At 41.4% G+C, this 20,938-nt stretch overlaps 1 protein-coding gene across 1 annotated transcript in view; it reads right to left on the minus strand.

Moving 5' to 3' along the window:
* Nucleotides 1-20,938, minus strand: part of LOC102099531 (glypican-5-like) — a 328,856-nt gene that overhangs the window by 192,794 nt on the left and 115,124 nt on the right. Inside the window, exons 5-6 of the mRNA XM_014258398.2 lie at nt 18,542-18,601; nt 16,920-17,045 (exon numbers count right to left, since the gene is read on the minus strand). Coding sequence (XP_014113873.2) covers nt 16,920-17,045; nt 18,542-18,601 — 186 coding nt within the window. The remainder of the gene's footprint in view (nt 1-16,919; nt 17,046-18,541; nt 18,602-20,938) is intronic.

A 20,938-nucleotide genomic window follows, 5' to 3' on the forward strand; every position in this document is an offset into this window, starting at 1 on the left:
ACACACTGCAAACACAACACCACCAAGTGGTGTTTTCCTCCTAGACTGATCACTCATGCTTGTTTTTGCTCCTTTCATTAAACTGTATAAATAATCCCTTTTTCTGCATGAGATGGAGCAGCTATTTCCTTCTCAGAAAAACATCCAGTGAAGACAAACACAATGCAGTGTTTCCAGCTGAGTGATTTGCCTGGACACTGACTTCCCCTCGAGCAGTGAGGTTCACCTGGGAGCTGGCAGGTGGGAAAGCCCTGCCACTGCAAACACACCTCTGCTGCTCTAAGGACTTTAGATGAAGTGCAGATGTCCAGCTTAGTTTGTTTCTGCAAACTATCATGTTTCCTCTTTCCCTTTCGTCAATATTTTGTTGAAATTCCTTTTAAATTCAAATTTCTTTATCTGTTTGGATTTCAATTTACACAACAATACCTCAGTCACTATGAAGAAAACAAGACAAGTTGGTTTTGGGTGTTTTTTCCAATGTTGAGCAATGTGAAACCATGGTAACTGTCAACTTCCACAAGGTTATGCTGTAAAAGAAAATGAATTGGTGCAACCGTATCTTAAACATTTCTGTGGGTTATCACCATAGTAAATCTGACAAACCCACACTTCATCCTATAACCAGATTTTCATTTCAATAAGGGAAACCACTGATCATTTTAACAAGCTATTTGTGATCTACAGTCAGCAGCTCCCATAGGAAGTAAATCTGTGCTAAGGGAAAGAGAGGAAGAGTATTTTTTTGAATGGTCCCTCAAAGGGTAGCAAGGGGTAAGATTTAGGAGCCCTTGCTGGGACAGGGAACACTGGATAGGAGCAACTAGAGATATCCTGCAGCACAAGAATCTACAAAAATGTTAAGCTTTATTGTCCTTTGAACAAGGGAAAAATAAAAGACCATGAGGGCCAATTAAGCACATGGAGCTGCTGAAGTAGTAATAAACAGAGAATAAACTTGAGCACAGCAGAGCTGGGGATAAAAGGCTTCCAGTGAAAAATTCTTGGTTATTACACTTCCTACAAGACTCCACAGCAATAGCCAGTGACCTGGTGGGTTCTGTCTCCCATTCCTCCTTCCTTTCCAGGATCTGCACATGGAACAAGGAGAGTGGATGAGATCAGGACTTCTGTCCCACCGGAGTAACTCAAATCTCTGCTCTCCCACATCCAGCCCTGTAATGGAGGATGTGTCAGATGATAGCACTCCTTCTACGACACAGGATCCATCAAAACTGAACTCCTGAGCCCCAAGGTCCAGGCTTTAGTCATGCTTAAAATGGTTCATATTGAAACAACATGGGGTACTTGACCCTCCCTGCTCCTCTGAATAAACTGTTCCAGCAGTTGGGTTCTGACATCAGATTCCCAGACTGAATTTCCCACTCTGCAGTTTACACCCACCTACATGCCTTTGCCAACAATCTTTTACACTTAAGTTACTCTTCTCCCTCTATGGTGAAGTCTTTAGAGAGAGGAATCAGAGCCCCTCAGTGGGCTCTCTCTGTCCAGCTGCCCAAGCCATGCCCTCCCTGTGTCCTCAGCCTGAATTCAGCCAGAACTGACCTCCTCACTGCCTCAGTCACTGCATTTTGCCCAGGCCCATTAATGCCTCTCTGCATTTTTCTCTCACACAGGGGAGCATCACCATCTTTACCCACACATCCCCAAGCTTCACTACTGCAGCTCTAATGTGCAGTGTCTTCCTCCCAGCTCTGCAATTCCCACTTCCCTGAGCCGTGCCTGCTGCTCTGCCACGTTTCTGCTCTGTTTTCTCCACCTCCATGGAGCACATGGAGCCTCCAGGGCCTTCCTGTGTTCCCAGTCCATGTTCCCAGTCCATCTGCCTGCCACTGACCATACCCATGTCCCCTGCTGGCTTCAGCACTGTCCCCCCATTAATTAAGCACTTCTGTATCTACTGCACTCAGCAGCCTCAGGACCAGGCTGTGTATTCACACATGCTTTTCCATATGTGTTGATAACAGCTAATAAATTAGACTCAGGCAATTTTTTATTACAGATGATTATTAATGGTGTTTGAAATCTGTTATTAAGATAGGTTTTTACCTCATAGGCTAGCCCTGACGCTTCCAGTTTGTCCCATCAGACAAAACAGAGTGATTTTTAAAAAGAGGAAACCAGCAATAATGTCACGTTATTGATCCATCAAGAGAGCTTAGGGGCTTTGTGCTTGTTTTCTTTTGGTTTTATGCACCAAGTTATCTCTAGAGAGAGATCACACAGCGTTTTCATCGTATTTCAGAAACAAATGCAGCAGCAAGAAAGCACGGACTGAGGTGGCTCTAAAACCCAGTGCTGGTTAAAAACACAAGAGCAAACACTGTTGAGAGGATACAACCTTTTAAGATCAGAGCCTCAGAAATGAGCCCAGTAAATACTGGCCCTGTCAGACATGTCCTTTGACCCAAAAGATGATCATTCTAGCCCCAATGAGAACACAATCTCTGGCTTCACCTGTTGTTTAAAGCCTCAGCTGCAGGAAGGAATTTCCTCTGGAGCTCTGCTACCACCCTGCACAATCCTGGCCTCACATTTGGGAAAGGTTCTGAGCGATTCAACTCCACTCCCATAAACTGCAGGAAACACAAAGTTGCTGCTGTTTAGAATAAATGTAACTTTCCCCAAAGCTCCTAAGTGGGGTAAGCACAGCTCCAGACAAGAACTGGCAGACAACAGGCATTCACAAGCACACTGGTGAATTGTTCATTACAGCAGACTCAAAACTTCCCTAGCAACTTTGTTCTGTCCTGTGTGCATACTAGGAGGGCTGAGAAAGTGAAGATACATCTCATTATTTTTTTAAGCTATCATTCCAGAGGTATATTTTCATCTAAAAAGCACACACGTTGCTTTTTTCTGAGTTTTCCTTTATTTATGAACAGAGGTAGGAAATTCAGAAACTGCCATTATGAGATGTTACAAAGTCAAACCAGAATTCTGCAAAGATTTAGAACTTTGACTCAAAGGTTTATGAAAAACGAATAGTAAAGAAAAATCTTTGATTATTCCAATTAGATACTGGAAAATAAGCTAAAATAAAAGTTTAGAGTCTTAAGTTTAATTTCTGAACCTCTTCATGCCTAGTTAATAAAATGAAGCAGCCTGTGGCATTAGTTTGTAGTGAAGTAAAGATTTTTGAATACTTGGTAGGACAGGAAACTAAAACAACATCTGTCAAAACAAACAGCTACTACATTAACAACAACCATGGACTGAGAATAATTCCATTTTTGCTGGTATGAGAAGGTGCAGTTCCAGTGACACAGGAAGTGACAGAGCCCACGTTGGCTCCCAAAAAACTCTAGTTAAGGAACACTGGAACTAGAGACACCTCTCCCAAAATCCGTGTGAGTTACACCAGGTCAGGCTTGGGCTGAAATCCCACTGCTGCTTAATGCAAGCAAAGTGATGCAATCTTAAAGATCTTATTGCAAAAAAGGTGATGGAAGTAAATTCTAAGGATTCTTTTGTCTTACAAACTGAAGATTTATAACAAGAAAGTATCCAATAACCTTGGATCTTGTTGGTCTTGTTTTTCCATGGCATTGTTGATAATTAAGATATGTTTAGTGTCTGATCACTTAAAAAAAACACTTTAATAATCTAAAAGCTTCACCTAGATTATTTAAATAAAATCTTTTCCCATTCTTCTTAAAACCAGTGACCTGAACTACTTGAGATGTTTTGTGTATGGACAGCTAACATCATCCAGCACGACTGACACACAAACTGCTACTCTGGGAACAACTCAGACTTAACAGCCATTAACCCTGCCACACAGAAAAGCTGAGAAAAGTATTATTAATACAATGTGAGCATCCTGATTAATTAAAAAGCTCAGATTTACACACTGAATTTTCTGCAAATACTTAGAAACCACACACACACACACAAGTTGTCATACAAACTGAATACACTTTTATTTTTAAGCTGGATCAAGTTCAATAGAACTTATTATAGGTAATAACCTAACACAGACCCTTATATAGAGAACTTCTATTAACTCTGTAAATAATTCTCATCAGCCTGTGAAGATGCAATTCAAAAAAACCCCTTCCTATTAAAAAGGAACTTCATTATGTTCCAAGTCTGCTTGCAATCAGCACTTCTTTGCAGGCAATAAGATGGTTTAGGTCCTTTGCCAAATCTCAATGTGTGGTCATTCCATAAAATTGACTAAATCAATGCACTTGGAATTCTCCAGATAGTTAATTTTCCAAAGAACTTGCCTGATTCAGATGTATTTAATATATATGTAGAAAAATGCACATTACATCAGTTTCTATTCTTCGCAGTTTTTACATCTAATCAACTTATCTCAGTTCACATTTAAATTCTAGGTATGTCAGCATCAGCTGCGCTCAGTGCTAATTCCAGCATGACTGGAAGGCTGTGAAACATAAAACTCCCTGCTCCAATGGATGTAACAGCCAGCAACACCTGCACCACAAAGGTGTGAGGAGAGCTTTAATGCTCACCTACCATTATTGCCCACCACAATGCTCTTCACACGTAATGGCAGTGGAGAAACCCAAATGTTTGCAGACACCCTTGCCTGCTCATGCACCCAATTTCTTGTTAAAGACAGCTTCTCCCAGGCTGTACCAAGGGCAGCTCCAGCAGCAGATCCCAGAGTTTTTCAGCACTCCAGCAGCTGCAGTTTTCTGCCCATCAGTCCAGGCTGGGCTGACCCATGGAAGTGACACCACAGCCAAGGAGTGCCCCAGGGGAGCAGACAGAATGCCAGCAGGGAATGCTGCAGGGGAGGCTGCTCAGGGAGGGGCTGGGGAAGTTTCCCAAGTGTTCTGTGTATAGTAAAGAGCCTGGAGCTAAAATTTCATACCCAAACCCTCTGGTGGCAGCAGAGAAGGATCTGATGTAGCAGCCCTCCACTTGCCTCTGCCCCAGGAAGAAAATTCAGGTACAAACATATCCATCCTCATTTTGGTTTCTACCTTTTTTCAATAATGCTACTATACCTTCTTCATGGGTTTATGGTTTTAAATTTCCTTTCATGACCTGTGTGATTCATCACATGACAGCTGACACATTCTGGGCCCACGAGCAGGGAGCTGATGGACATCACTTGTGATGTGGCTTCCACCCCAAACAACACAATCCACTGGGGCTGACAGAAGCTCAGCATCATTTTCTCTGAACTCTGGGTCAGAGCCATGGAAAAAACCCACAGCAGTTCTCCATCCAGTCTGTTTCCAGCCCAGACTATCTGACCATACATTCTGATGAAAACTCTCATGGGCAGTTACCCAAATACTCTTCAAAATTAAAGTATTTAGTATGAATGTTAGATGATAGTCAACTTTTTGCTGTGCTGCCCAGTGAGTAACACTGAGCTAAGCCAAGGCAACAGACAAGGACTCAGCAGAGGGTTTTGCAGAAGACATTTAATCTGTAGCACTTCACCTGGAATTTTGGAACATACTATTGCATTTTGAAATCTACTGAAAAGGCCTTCTAGACAGAACCCATTGCTAATAAAAGAATAACAAAGAAACTCAAGAGAATACATTATTAAATGGATTTCCAAGAATTGAAATGGAAGGGATCAAGACACACCTAACAGCCCAATACAGTTTGTAATTAAACCTGAATCCTCAACTGTAAGAGTCAAGTTATTGAATACAAAAAAAAAGAAAAAAATATCACTTGAGTAGTTCTTTATCTTCAGGAAGAAAAATATGAGCCAGACCAGCCTACAGAATCAGGCAGAGAGCATTTTTCCTGTGGTTTTGATCAGCAAAAGCTACATTAGTTCCACACAGCTGAAATTAGTACAGCAGGAAGTTTTAAACATTTACTTCCATCAGAGAACTCTGATTTTTTATATCCCCTACCCCTGTGTTGAGAAGACAGCACTGGTCAGTGGGTGCCAGGCAGGGACACCCCCAGCACAGGGGATGCATTTTGAACTCACCAGGCACAGACATTGTTCATGGAGCCTTCCTCTCAGGAATACTCACTGAATTCTCAGCTGGAAGGGCTGCAGTGGGAGCTGGGGCACTCAGCAGGAACACGGTGGTTTCTCACAGCAATGCAGAATTTTCACTTGCAATACACCCTGGCCTGTTCCTGACAGGGTAATTCCCTTCCCCAAAACAATCAGAGATTGTCAGGAGTAACCCAAAACTGAAACAGAACTTACATATCAGGCTTAGAAAGATCAAGACTTTGATTTGCAAAGAATTCATTCCTCCAGGTATGAGAGCACTTTGCTGTTCCTGTAGCAGGGACTGTTGCCATCCAACCTTTCAGGAGGGCTGTGCTTCTGGAATTACCACGCTGGGAAGGAAACATCCCTAAGCATAAGGGCATTCTGTCCCCTCAAAAAGGCCTGCTTTTCTCCAACTCTGCTGACCCCAAAGACAGCAGTTACACAGTTACCCCTTTGCAGAGTCCCAGCAGATCTCATGTAATTCACAGCAAGAATAAAATTAAACTTCTTAAGCCCAAAACTCCAGTGACAGGACACCACTGCCATTTCACAGCAACATTAATAACTTCAGGTTATCAAAGCCTCCCTTCAGGGTCCCCAACTCCTGACTCCTGGCTGCCACTTCTGAGCTCAGGGCTTTCAGAGCCACAGGACTGACACCTGCCCTGTGTTTTCTGCAGATGTGGGGCAGCTCCAGCTCCTTTTTGCACATTTGAGCCACGTTCCCAAGAGCATTACGTTGTTATGCTGAGGTGCAATGCAGCCTAACAAACTCTTGGAGGGATTGCTGGAGCTGAGTCCTCTCACCCAAACCATGGAGATGTTCTGACAGGCTGCTAGGCAGAGTCACACTTAGCACAGCACTGGATTTGCTGTTTCCCATGATCTTCACTCCAAATTTGCCTTGAATTACAACTTTCCTTTTATTGTCTTTTCCCTGCAGTTAAGTTCTCCCTAAAGAACAAGGTTTGTAACACCCACTCAAACATCTTGGGTGAGCTGACACCACACAGCACAGACCTCAATCCTATCTCCTTCCAGTCCAGCTGCCAATAAACTCACCCAGCCTCCACCTTCAGTAAAAGCAGAGGAGGTGTCAGAGTACCCCAAGGGGAGCCAGCCATGCCAGGGAAACAGATGGGCTGGAATATAACTGAACTTCTGCCATGGTAACACTACAAAAAAGTGTCCATTCTTCTCAGTTGAGCTCCATCTCACCTTACATTCTGATGAAAACTCTCATGGCCAGTTACCCAAATATGCTTTAAAATTAAAAGTACTGAATGTTAGATGATATTCAACTTTTTGCTGTGCTGCCCAGTGAGTAACACTGAGCTAAGCCAAGGCAACAGACAAGGACTCAGCAGAGGGTTTTGTACAAGACATTTAGTCTGTGGCACTTCACCTGGAATTTTAGAGCACACTGTTGCATTTTGAAATCTACTGAAAAGGCTTTCTGTCTAGAAAGCTTTTTCTAGGATCCCAGGTAGTGCAGCCACCCAAGCCCTCCCACAGAGCAGGCTGTCCCCAAGGGATGTGGCTGTGAGAAACAATCAATTATCACGGATCAAATCTGCCTCTGGCTTAAAATGCCACGGTTCTATTCAGATTAAAACAGTTTAAAGGATGTCAGCTCTGTATTCCAGGTACTGCAAACACAGCTAAAGAGAAGCTGTGATTGGAGCACTGGTAGATTCCAGTTGTTCCTTTTTTAAACTTTTGAGTCTGTTGGAGGTTTTTGTGGCATTTCTTCTCTTGCACAGTGGTAGGAGGCTGAGGAGGTAGGAAAATTCCTGCAGTGACCATGGCAGTGTGCTACATCCCACTGCCTGTGCTCGACTGTCCTGCCTCTGCAGAAACAAAATCAAACTGCAGCTGCTTTTGGTTTGGCCTCAGGTGCTTTTGCAGCAGTGTATCACTTTCTGTCTTGCTTTAGCCAAAGCAATTTTCCAATTAGCTAATGAAGACTCCCCTATCACAAATCAACCACATACATTTAAGATACTGCAAGGTTTTCCTCTGGGAAATTCCATCTCCTGACGTGTACCCAAAATCCCAATATGTACACTGAATTTCCTTAGTCCTTCAGGGATAACATTTTAAATGCATTTCCTTAGAATAAGCCTGCTGACCCTGAGTCTTGAAACTCAAGTCTATCTCTATGTTCCTGAAGTAAACTAGGTGAAATTCTGATTTTAGACAAAGAGCCTGCCAAGGTTAGAGGTTAACACCGAACATTGTATTTTTCAAGTTAACTTACAATGTTTGTCCCAAGCAGTTTAGTACAAGGAATTTGAAAGGACTCCCAGAGCTGGGCAAGAAATACATAACTTGCTTTAAATTTCTGTATATAGAAATAGTGCATTTATTAAAAACAGAAGTGATGATGTGCCTTTTTTACATTAAGTTTCCACAAACATATTGTTCAAATCATGCCCCAAATTCTGCAGTGGAAGTTAATTGCAAAGCCCTGGGTAAGAACAGAAATAATAACTGAAAATTTATAGAAAATATAGTCTGTTAATAAATGGGTTTATAAATAATTGAATTATTATCTGGACAATGACCCTGGGAAAATTATGAGGTCACAATCCAGACCACTGCCACATTATATTATTCACTGTACAAGTAATTTGTCCAAGGGTGAATCCATGAGCTGAAAGGCAAAGTTAACTCCTCTGTTCAGTGGAGAGTTTTAACAAGTCACTCTCAACTATTCATTTTTTATTTAAAATACACTTTGAAATTGCATTATTGCAAAAAGTGAGAAATCACAGGTGAGTCAGAGATGGATTTATCACCACCTCTGTCTCTTCAGGTCATGAAGTTCATCAGAGCCTCCTAAACTATCTAATATTGGACCAATTTTATTTTAAAAAAAAGACTTCTGATTTTCCACATTTATTAAACATGCACTTCAATGTTTAATTGTATTTATTCTAATTAAAGGATAGCATTCATGTCAGAAGAATTTACAAAACAATAAGCTCTTCTACAGATAATTACTTGACAACGTTCTGCTCAAAGAATGAAGTAAATTTACCAACAGTCTTGAGAATTCTTTCATATTCAGAAAAAGCTCATGTGGTGCCTTTTGGCCTAGAAAATAAGATAGTTGGGGGTTTTGTTGGTTTTCAAAGCCAGCTTTGAAAAGTTTTCATCCTGCTCAAATTTGCTTTTCCAGAACCAGCACAGCTTTCAAGAGCATTTCAAATGTTTCTGCAGTAAGTGCTGCCAATAAAGACACCGAGATTTTTGCAGACCCCATGTTCCCCCCTCTCTAATCAAATCAAAGCTCAAGTGAGCAGAGCTGCCAGGAACACCTCTATAAACAGAATTATTTCTACACCAAGCAAAGCAAAGACACAAAGAAACACAAATCCAGGTCAAGAAGAAAATAAGTGCGGCGGAGAACTGAGAAAGATGTAACATTCCCTATTTAAACATTCTAAGAAATTAATTTAAATCAAGTACATGAAAAAAAAAATGGTGTTGGTAATTTCAGATATTTGTATTTTTTTATTCTGAATAACACAGAGATGAGCCAGACAGTTCCTAAGTTGTGAAATATTTGCAGCAATCACTTTGACAAGTTGAGTGCCACTTCTGTTTGCTAACTGATCAATGTAAGAGCTACTGGGTCATTACTAGATCTTATTTGGTCAAGATCTCTGGTAGCACCGTGGGTGAGGAAATACCTTGAACACATAACCACAGTTGACCCTCAGCACTCAACTGAGCTGGCAAGAGACTGTCTGGACACAGCAGGGGAGGCTCAGGTTTGATTCATCAGCTGAGCAAGGCAAAACTTCCATCACAGCTCCTATTTTCTTTATTCCCATCGATCCACTGGGTTCTTTCTGTGGCTGTGTGTAAAGCACCGACCCTGGGAACAGAAGAGCTCATCTGTTCTAAAAAGCATTGCTGGGGAGGTCAGTGAAAGTGCACACCAGGCAGGGACAGCACCAGCCAGAGGGCTTTGTAGCAATAATATGGAGAGGCTTTGGGATAAACAATGTATAAATTAAACTTCTTTTAAATTATACTTAACGTTTGTCAAGCTGTCTTTGTGTCTACTCATCTGATCTTGGCAAGTCTGCCTCTAACCACAAGCCATGGCTCTGAGTCCTCCTGGAGTCAGCAAACACAGAGATAACCTCGTTACTGGGAGGTCAATTTGGGGCTGGGAGGAGGCAGCACTGTGGGGTTTATTCTGCTAAAAATATCAGCATTTCAGAATGTTCTGTGTTGGGAAAACACAAAAGCTTTCACACAGGAGAATAAGGTCAGTCCACTGCACATCCCCACTTGTTAAAGGTGAGATTTACAGCCCAGGCAGCCCCAAGTGCAGAGCTCCACACTGTGCACCCTTCAGCAGGCTGGGAAATGTTTGATCCCTCCTTTTATCCCTCACACCCAGAGCAGCTCCAGCAGCAGAGAGTGACAATATCCCCACAGCACAACAGGTTTCTCGACAACCTGGGAGACTCTTCAGCCTTCCAAGCCAGAATCCAAATTATTTTTTCCTCCATTTCAATTAATCAACATGTTCCAGTGAAAACCAGTTAAATAAAATAAAAATTCCTCTCCCTGATTCCAACTCTGAGTCCACCTTGCCTTGCCACAGCGATTTCTCTACCAAGCTGGATGTGTTAAATCACACTAGACCAAAGATATTTTGCCAGCACCTACCTCGAGCCTAAACAAGGAATACAAAAGAGCAAAAAGGAGATTATTTTGTATCTTTTGGCACTTCAGGCTTGGAGAGCAGCAGAAACAGATTGCTCAGCCACCCTTTAGATACAAAGTACCTGTAACACAAATAAAACCAACTGGGAGGCCTCATTTAACTTCATGACAGTTTATAACAAGATCATCCTGCTAGCACAGTAAAACCTACATCAAACTGCCAGGTGTATATATATACATGTAACTATATATATATATATATATATACACAGTTCAACATACATCTGAATTATTTCACACAGAGAGCAATTCCACTGAACAAGGCACAAAGGTGGGAGGAAGGCTGGAGAACCATGCAGAGATTTTTTTTTTTTTTGCATTTCCACTAAAAGATTTGCATTTAAGCAGCTACAGGTTTTATCTCAGCACCACCTTCCTCACATAATTCCCTTCTGTTTGAAAAATGTAAAATTTATGATTTGATCAGCTGTGTTAAAATACTGATGGATTCCTGCTTTAAAGTCCAGAAAATTTAATGCATGTTGGGTTTTTTTTTCCATTGACCTGCTCATTCCATAGTCTACAAATGCTGTTTTCATCTCTGCTGAGACACAGGATGAGGAAAGCAAAATGAGAAAATTCATTTACAGCTACTATTTTTTTAATACACTTACTTTTAAGTCTCTTTTAAGTCTTCAACTTGAAATAATGTCAAAAATTCAATGTTCTGAAAAATACCAAAATCCAAACACCATATGGGAATCCTTTTCATCCAACAGACAAAGGCACCACACTTCCAACCCTACCCTATAGTTTTAGGAGAAAGGATTAGGCGCATCAGTATTAAAAACACTCTTGCTGATATCTCATTTAACTGAGATTCTGAAGAATACATTTTCAGTCCAATATCTCCAGGCTTTGATAGGATTTATCCTTCTTGTTTATATTGCTGAATTGCATAGCCATTTTAAATGAAATAAAATGAATTTTACTGCCCTCCAGGAAGAATCATTGGCTAAGACAGACTGAAGGAGAAGATAAGACTTTCACTTTCTGTCTTTTCAACGGGACTTGGAGTGTGACCTTTCCTAAGAGGAACAGGTATAAAGTCACACTGTTGGCTCTGCACAAGAAAATAAACCTGATCTTGGAGATTTTCCATAGACTTTAACCATGTCTGGATTGTTTGTGTTAGAAGAGCTTCAGTGATTGGAGCACTACTATATTATAACTGTAGTATTTTAATTGGAAAGTTTCAGTTTCATGACTAAATAAGGGCTGCTCTTTCCTACTGAATAATAAAAAAATTGCATTCAAAAGAAAGAGTACCTGCCCATCACTCCTTATTCAATTAAAAATATCCCAAACTTGCCAAAATAAGAGAGATACTATGTTAGTATCAAACTAGTCCCTGTTACATTACATCTGAAAAATCCTGTCCCACTGGAGCAAGCTGGTGACTGGTGACAACATTTATCCTTCCATTAATTCTGCTCAAAGGAGTAGACACTGAGTAGGTACCAAATCCAGAGGTTTTCCCCAAGAAACTCTGAAATCAAGTATTATTTGTGTTCAAGTCCCTCAACCTGATAGAAAATGTTGAGTGCTGCAGTGTTAAAAAAATGCCTTTGCCAGTCAAATGTCCATTTACATTCACAGAAATGTTTTTCAGCTACTGACCTAAACCATCCATTTCAACTGCCTGGACAGACCACAGTAGCAATATTAACTAAAAAGAGCCAAGTCCATCACTGCAAGGCAGATGAGTGTGATTTCCCAGCAGGAGGACTGCTCCCAACAATCAGCTCCTTCCCAGCCAGCAGTGGGCATGGGGTCACTCCAGAGAGCTGCACTCACTGAGTCAGAGTGATCTGTAACCACACCATGCACACAACACGACCCAAAATGCAATTTGATAACAAAAAGTGGAATAAACTCCATCTTTAGAGAAAAGCACCAAAACACCAGAAGTGAATTCTGTGCTCCTCACTGAGGCTGAGGTTTGCTGAAGTTGCCAGCAGAGTTCCCCAAAGCAGATCTCCGGCTGCCCACCAGGATCTGTCATCCAAACACACAAATCATTCTATCAAACTCCACCAGCAGTGAGCTCCTCATGCCCTCAGTCAGGCTTCTTGTGCTCTTTTTGTGAAGAATCCCACAGCTTGCTCCTGGCTCTCTCTGGACCTTCACACAAAAGTTGCCTCCTGACTCTCATTTGCTTCTCATCTGGAGCTGGGGCTGGGTAATTCAACACATTGCTCCTTCCTGGGGTTAAATTTTGTCATAATTACATTTAGTTAAATGCCTACACTGAGATCAATCTGTTGATAGCTTCCAAGACTGAAATCTTTAAAATTTTATTTCCTTGATAACTGCATTTTTTAAAATGAAGCGAACAAAGAAACCCAACATCACCACCAACAAAAATAAAGCTCTTAAGCACACAGAGTTAACAGTCTAAATGACAAAGATGAAATCCAGCCAAATGGTCTGACACAAGTATCTCTGGGTTAGATACCATGTACAAACATCACTGACTTCTGGCACTTCTCTTCCCACCTTTTTTCCATCATGGGTCATAGCACAGCCATGCCTTGACCTTTTTGAAATTCGTGGTGAGGAAGAAAGGAACAAAACCCAACAAAACATCCCAAGTCCTGGAAAATACCCTAAAACCTGAAAAATACTGCAAAAAGAGAGATGGCATTTTGCAGTTTACAGTCACAAGTGTATCTCCAGAAATTGTTTACACTGATGGCACGAGAACAACAGAAGTTAAACATGCTGTAAGTATGCCAAGGCTAAATGACTCTCTCTGTTTTCCATATCCAGATGGCTGCTTGCTAGAGCCTAAGGAAATGAGAAAGGGGACAATGAAAGTGCTAAACTCATAAAAACTGGAAGTCTCTAAAGGAACACATTTTGAGAAACAGTCTCTGTGATTTGCCACTTCCTTCCTCAGCCAGCTCTCCCAGGTCCTGAGAGCCTAACAAGCCTTGACATGATCTGTTCAAGCTCGTGGACAGGTGTCCCCTAATCCCCCCACACAGTGCAAAATCCCAAAAAAAATCCAGGGAATGAAGGAGAGAAGGAAGGAAAAGAAGTGTGGGTCCCCACTGGCTGTTACAAAACATCCTTCTTTTCTGCTCCAGGTAACCTGGTCTAAAAACCATTTACATGTCCAAGTTTTTAACCATAGAGCTGAAGTTTCCTGAGAAAGGGACTTCAAGTGGAAAAACAGCTGCTGTAAAATATCTTCTCCCCTGTCCCCCACCAAATCAGGGTACTACACATCAAACCTGCACACTGCAGTGATAGGAGTGTGAATTTATACCTTTGAACTCCTCACAGCACTACAAATCACAGCAGATATGGAGAAAGGAGAATGGGAACTTTGGAGTGTCTCAAATGGTTATTTAACACCAACTTTGAAGTCTGCCACACTCAGAGTAACCCATTCCAGCTGAAATCCACCCATGCACACTCAGGAGACACCTGTGCAGTGGAAAGCAGTGTCTGACCAGCAGAACCTTTCTGCTTCTGCCATCACCAGTGATATTTCAGATCAGGCTAACTGGCATTAACAGAAAGATCATTTCATTTGGAAATTCAGAAAATCTCCTCTTGAAATGGAGAAGCAACAAACACAAAACTGCCTAGAGTGATTTTCAGAATGATTTTTCTTTCTTCACTCCAAATAAATCAAAGTTTGATCTTCTGATCCAAGAATTCTGTGCAGGATCCAAATTAGAAATGGCTAGAGCTCAAAGAGTATGAAGATGAGACCATTCATTAGTGCATGGATGATTTTTGCTTCAGGAATAAGATGCTAAAAAGAGCAATTAAAAGAAAGAAAGTACTCCTGGTGCAAGTATTTCTAATTCTGTCCTGAACTGACACTGGAACATTCCTAGCAAAGCCATCTCTTCCTGTTCTCTGAAGAGCAGGCCAGAGGCATAGCATCCCTCAAAGCAGTGGGAATCTCTTTTTATGGTGTATTTAACTGGCAGCTCAAACTTCTTTTTCCTGCAAGCACAATGATTTAAACACAACAAAACCTGATCAGAAGAACTAAACTAAAATAAAAGGGTACATCTCTAATTCTGTTTATCAGACCTCAAGTGCCCTTTCCACCAACTGCATGCACGATCCTCATTTCTGAGTAGTAATTTCATATTGTTTCAGGCTGCATTTGTGTGTCAAATTGTTTTTAAAGCTCGGATTTTTTTTTCCTAAAGAGCTGGCGTGCTGGTTAGCACAGAGCATAAATAATGCTCAGCTTTCCAGCAGCATTGTGAAATGCAAGGAGTGTGAAGGAAACAGCAACTGCAGCTGTGCCAGCCCCACAGCCCCAGTAACCCTAAACTCGAGTCCAGCCAGACCCATTGGGGTGATCTATTTGCTGATCCACAGTTCATAAAAAGGCTCTATTTTGAGTTCAGGGCTGTTTACTACTGCTGCTATTTAATGCCCTGAGAGAGGAGAAAGAGCACAGAGGAATTCATCTCCAGGCAGCATCAGGACAGGTTTATGCCCCACGTGGGGACAAGCCCAGCCCATAAAACAGGTAATGAAAGGAGCAGAATGTGCCAGCCAGCAGATCTGTGTGCTGCTGGGTGGCACCAAGGCTGCCCACAAAGTCCCCTCCTCTTAGGGCAATCAATACTAGGAGAGAATATATAAATGTACAGTATTTATATATTACTGTGTTTTACATTACTTAGCTATCTCTGTGTAGCTGTCTGATTAATCCCATGAATTTAACTCTTTTGTTTTCTATTTTGTCAATTTAATATGTTAACTACAGACATGTATCTAGGTTTGGTGGCGGGTCTGGGTTTTATGCTGCTGTCATCTTTGGGGGTAGGTTGTTTAGGTTTCCTTTTTCCTTTATTTTCCCTTTGTAATTCAACCTGTGAAGGTATCTTGTTAGCCTTTTCCCTGCTACTTTTCCCAGCTTCTCATCCCTTTCAAACTTGAAACTTTTTCATATATCTCCAGCTCTGGGAAAGTTACAGACTGACAAAGGAACAAGAGCTTTCCCCTTCATTCCTTTCTAAAACACATTTATCAGCAATTTGAGTGGTTTGGGTTTATTTTAAACAAAGCAAGATAAAAATTAAAAGTAACATCCCCCCCTAGGAAACTAATACAGAAAATGTTTGGTTTTGTTTGTTTGGCTTTTCTTGGTTTTCTTTTGGCCAGAAAGCTGTTTGTTCTAAAAGTTAAGTGTGCATCCAGCAACGTGGCACAAGCAAAAGAGATTCTGATATGGAAATATGGATTAATACTGATTATAAACACCGATATTCTTCCTGTTTCCTCTCCATTACATTTACAGTAAAAACTTCAGTCGGTATTGCAACCACTATACATCAATATTTGGAATATTGCTTTGTTGCCAAAATCTTCAAACATATGCCCTACAATTAATTTCTAATGACAATATATATTGAAATATTAAAGTTATCCTTGGATATGTTAGACATGCATTTATCTCCAAATAGCTGGGATGTAATTAAGCTGAAGTTTACACATAACAGAAAACAGAGTTATGTGGGAGTCAGAACCCCCATTAATGAGACAGACAGTAAGTCTCTGTCTTTGCTCATATCATATATCATATCATATATTTGGTCACATCTTTGCTCCATCTTGAAATTATTCAGTAAGTTCCTACAAAACAGCTTTTTTGTTGACCATGAAAATTGTTTTAAAGCAAGAAAACAGAATGCTGGAACTTTATCTTTAATCACTGCTACAGACCACAAAATCCACTTCAGAAAGAAACATCGTGAAAGGCATCACAATCCCATGGAACTTCTCTGTTCCAGAAAAGAAAAAAGAGAAGAAAAAAGGGAAATTTTTGGAGAACATTCACTGGCACACTTCCAGCCAGCTCTCACTGCAAAAAGTGATGTATACTTTGACAGTGATAGTAAAGATACAGTTGTGCTCTAAACATCTCTTTTCTCCTCAGGGTGATGTTGCCTCGTGCTATACAGAGTAAAAGAAATGACAGCAACAAGTTTAGCTCGTGGAAATGCAAGTGTGTATTTCAGTTTAGAGTCTAAAGGGTGATGGGAAAAAAGCTGATAAAATACAGAAGGGAGAAAAATCAGCTGACAAATCAGAAAGGTCTTTTCACCCAACACAGCATCTACAACAGCATCTCAGAATGCTGCTGAACCACCAGAAGGATGTGAAGACACCTCTCTTCACCATTACAGCAAATTTTTACTTCTAACTTTACCTTTCTACAACATCCTCTCCATTCCAGCAGGTTGAGCTGTCTCTCATCACCAGGTCTCCATCACAAAGCCTTTCTGCTACAGAGGCATAAAAGGTTCGGGATCGCTTCATGTAATTGATGAACTCTCTGAAATGCAGGAAGAACACATTTAACACCACAACAGTAAACTCAGCAGTTAAACCCCCTGCCAGCCTCACCCTCCACCACATCAAGACTTTAGAAAATAAGTCATCTGAATTAATTTCTATCTCTAGTGTATTTTTTACTCCTTATAGATCATCCAATTTTACCCAGTCCAGTGTCAATACACATAATTACACACATAAAGGGTGCTTTTTACACGCTGTGTTAACATGTCTCTCACTACATCTGAAAAAAGGCTACACCTACTCTTTATAAACAGATTAAAAAACATCATCATAAAAGGCATGGCCAGTACAGACAGGGTATTCCTGATGACTGTGTATGGAAAAATGCCTTGAGGGCAAACTGTTGCTTCTTTTCTGATCTGATTATACCTATAATATATACCCAGCTGAGGTAGCCACCAAAACAAACTAACAAAACCAGTGTTAATTCAGCACACAACTGAGAGGATTTCAGGATGAGAAATCACCCACTGCAGTGCCTCAGAAGCTCCTGTTTGGTGTGTTAGAGATGTGCAGAACAGGATTCAGGACACAGACTGAGCCAGAGCTGTCACTCAGCTCTGTGCTTGGCTCAGAACTCCACGGGAATTCCTTGTGGTGTGCAGTGCTCCAGCCTGGCAGGCACTGGAGGTGCCTGGGGTACAGCTGGATGGAGCTGGGCACAAACCAGGCAGGATTTCTCTCTCCTTAGCAGCAACAGGTGCTTCAAACAACATCCAGTTCCACTGGGAAATACCTTATCCCTGTGAGAGTGAGGCAGTGGTCATCTCTCCCAACACCTCTCTTTATGCTTTATTTATCATTTCTGGTAAGTGTTTAACTATCCCTTTTACCTTCTGTGATGAAATCCTGCTCTAGATACATCAGTCATCACAGGCTCCTAAGAAACTAACTTAGCCTAACAGAGCAGGAAAGCTAGGAATTAAAGCAAAGACTAAAGCAGGAATTTGGGGGCTTACAAAGAGGTAATCAGCATTTCTACCTCTTGAGTACCACCTCACAAATACGAGCTCTGAGTATTTCTAGAGTAAAGCCAGGCCCAGCCAGAGGCTGCCTGGCAGAACAGCCTAAGAGGATCCAAAAGGAAACACAGATGCCAGAGATTTCACAGGTTCTAAGTCAGAGTCTTCTTTGAAGGAGGAGACCAGCACCCTTCTAAGAGCCTAAAGCTTGCCTTCCTCAGCTCACCCCAGAGGTTTACACTCCTTTGCATTCTCAGCAGAGTGGGGCTCTGACATTCCAAAGCAGTATCTCAGAAAATGCAGAATTCTGTGTCTGCCTTTCAGTCTTACTGAGTGAAAATATTTGCTTTTCATCGCTATAAAACTAAACACACCAGGGGAGAAAATGTAGAGTTTCCCAGTGCCCTACAATGTAAAAACAGCAATCAAAAGTTTTCCAGCTCCTAGATTACAGCTGGCAATGAGCTACGTGTAGAGACAGCAAAGGATGTCACCTTGTTTTCATTCTTACCGAGAGATTTTTTTCAAACTTCTTGATTTGTCATTCTTTGAAGCTTTCAGAGGCAGAGAACTGCAATAGGCCGGGGAGAACGAGCATCAATCAGGAGAGGTTGGGGAGTAGGGAAGAAGCAGGAATTCAGGCAAATGAGGAAAAGAAATGAGAAACAAAAGAGAAAAGTAAAAATTATTTGAAAGAAAGGTCATCAAGCACATGCATAAGACAATACAAGAAAATAAATAAGGAGGAAAATTATCATGAGATTTTTGCAAAGTATACATGCAATCAAAAAATGTCAATTCAATACTGGAAAAAAAGTACAACTGAGACCGTTTGTCCCAATCATTTTCAAGTAAGAGCAGAATTGCAAATGCAGCACACACAGCAGAAAGCTGAAAATAAATTCAGTGGTACTTAAATTAAGTGTAACTGATACCAAATGGAAGAACTGTAAATACACAAAGCTGTACAAGAAAACAATGGCAAACAGTTTAGAATGAGAACCACGGGGAGGGGAATACAAACCAGTAGCATTCATGTCCTGGTACAATGAGCAATTTACTGCCTGTTAATAAATAATATAAGTACAGGTATTTTTTTTTTTTTTTTTTTTTTGCTGTTCTGGGATTGTACCACTGAAAAAAACACCCAATTTTGCAAAACTGGAGATACAGATTTTCAGACTATAGTGGAGGAAGAACTGTGGAAATAACCCTGTTGATTATTTAGTGCTCTCAGTGGAGAGAGCAAGCACCACCTTCAGCAGCTGATGGCAGGAGGGACCTGCACTGCCCATCAGGGGAGGGGCACCTGCCTGCAGGAATTCCAACACAGCCACTCAAAAAACCAAATGGAAATTTCTAACAGGGAAAATCTGGATCAGCTGAAACTTCAGCCCTGGCCAGTGGTTCATGTGCATCTGACATTAATAATCTGGTTTATACTAGCACTTTATTACTCAAATGTTAATAAAATCATGTGATGTCTGACCCAATAGATAGTTTGTTTTAAATGGAATAGGTATCATTGACTTCAAACATTCCCAAAGGAATTCCAAAATTGTTGATTTTAAGACGAATAAAAGATCTGTAAATTCATGGCATAATAAACAAATCCCAACAAAATATAATTTCAAAGTCTTCCTGCTCCAGTCAGGGACCTAATATGTTACAGTTCTTTGTTAAACGTATTTTATTTACAGCTCTGTAACCAGTCTGTGTTTAGTGGTTTGAAATGGTCCATGGAGCAGAGATGCTAAAAGGCAGGTACTCAACTTTGCTGGGACACCAGACCCTGAGCAGAACAGTTCTTTGTGCTGAACTCAGCAATAACATTCCAATTTACTGAGATTCTGTACATGCCATTTGCATTCCCTGCACCATCGTATGGTTTCAATTTTCTTGTCATCTCTGTTACATGTTATAGTAACCTCCACATGAAAAAATGACTGCAGCAGCAACGCTGCCAGTTTCAGTTAATCCCTAACTATGACAGTGTGATGGTAAAAAAAATAAGAATAATCAATTCTATGCTTTCCAGTTTAATCATAGGAAATGATTTCTTGCAAGATCATGCAACATTTATTCAAGTTTCAGCTTCTTTAATTATTGTCCCTGACACTTAAGTGATGCATAACAAAAAATATGCAGGAATGGAATGCAGAGTAAAATGAAGAGAGATGGGAAATCTCCCAGGAACTCATGAGAGTAAGAGAAGAAAAGGGTTCAGCTACTGCAAGGGAGGTTCCAGTTGCTCTGTGCATTTGGGGACCTTGCAGATCTGCCTGTGCAGAAGAGTGAAGGGTGAGGAGGGCTGGCTCCAGCCAGAGCCCAAACACCTCCCCCTGAAGAACCAGCTGGGGCCAAGGGACACCATTTAACAACCCCCCTCATCCTGCACCAGCAGCCCTGGCTCTGCTCCACAGCTGAAACCAGAGGTTCTCCAGCTCCTCGGAAAGGAGCCCGATTTTTCACGTGGCCTAGCAGAGACTCAGCACCTCTGGAGCCAACATCCATCTGGCACTGGGGTGTTAAGGGCATCTCTGAGCAGGCTGTACACATGAGAGCAGAGGCCACTTGATTGTGGTTTCTCCTCCAGATGTGCCAACCACAGAGGTTCTTCCCTTTGAGCTCAGGAATGCTCTGACACATAAGGGAACAAGCCACAGCTTTTCTGTTTACTTAGAGAGCGTTGGCTCATTCCTTCTCTTTTTCCTTCCTTACCCTAAAAGGCTGGAGTCATGTTCCATACAGCCCTTGAATTAAAGGATCATTTGGAAGGATGTCCATTACCCAGACCTCCAGACAGACCCAGCAGGCCCAGGGTGACCTGGCACCTGAACTGACAGCAGCTGACATTGCTCTCCATTTCTTAAAAGCACCAGAAGGACGGGCTTCTCAAAAGATTCAT

This window comes from Pseudopodoces humilis, chromosome 11, assembly GCF_049639895.1.
Source record: "Pseudopodoces humilis isolate 2021_Gansu_Grassland_sample_001 chromosome 11, ASM4963989v1, whole genome shotgun sequence".
Lineage (NCBI taxonomy): Eukaryota > Metazoa > Chordata > Aves > Passeriformes > Paridae > Pseudopodoces > Pseudopodoces humilis.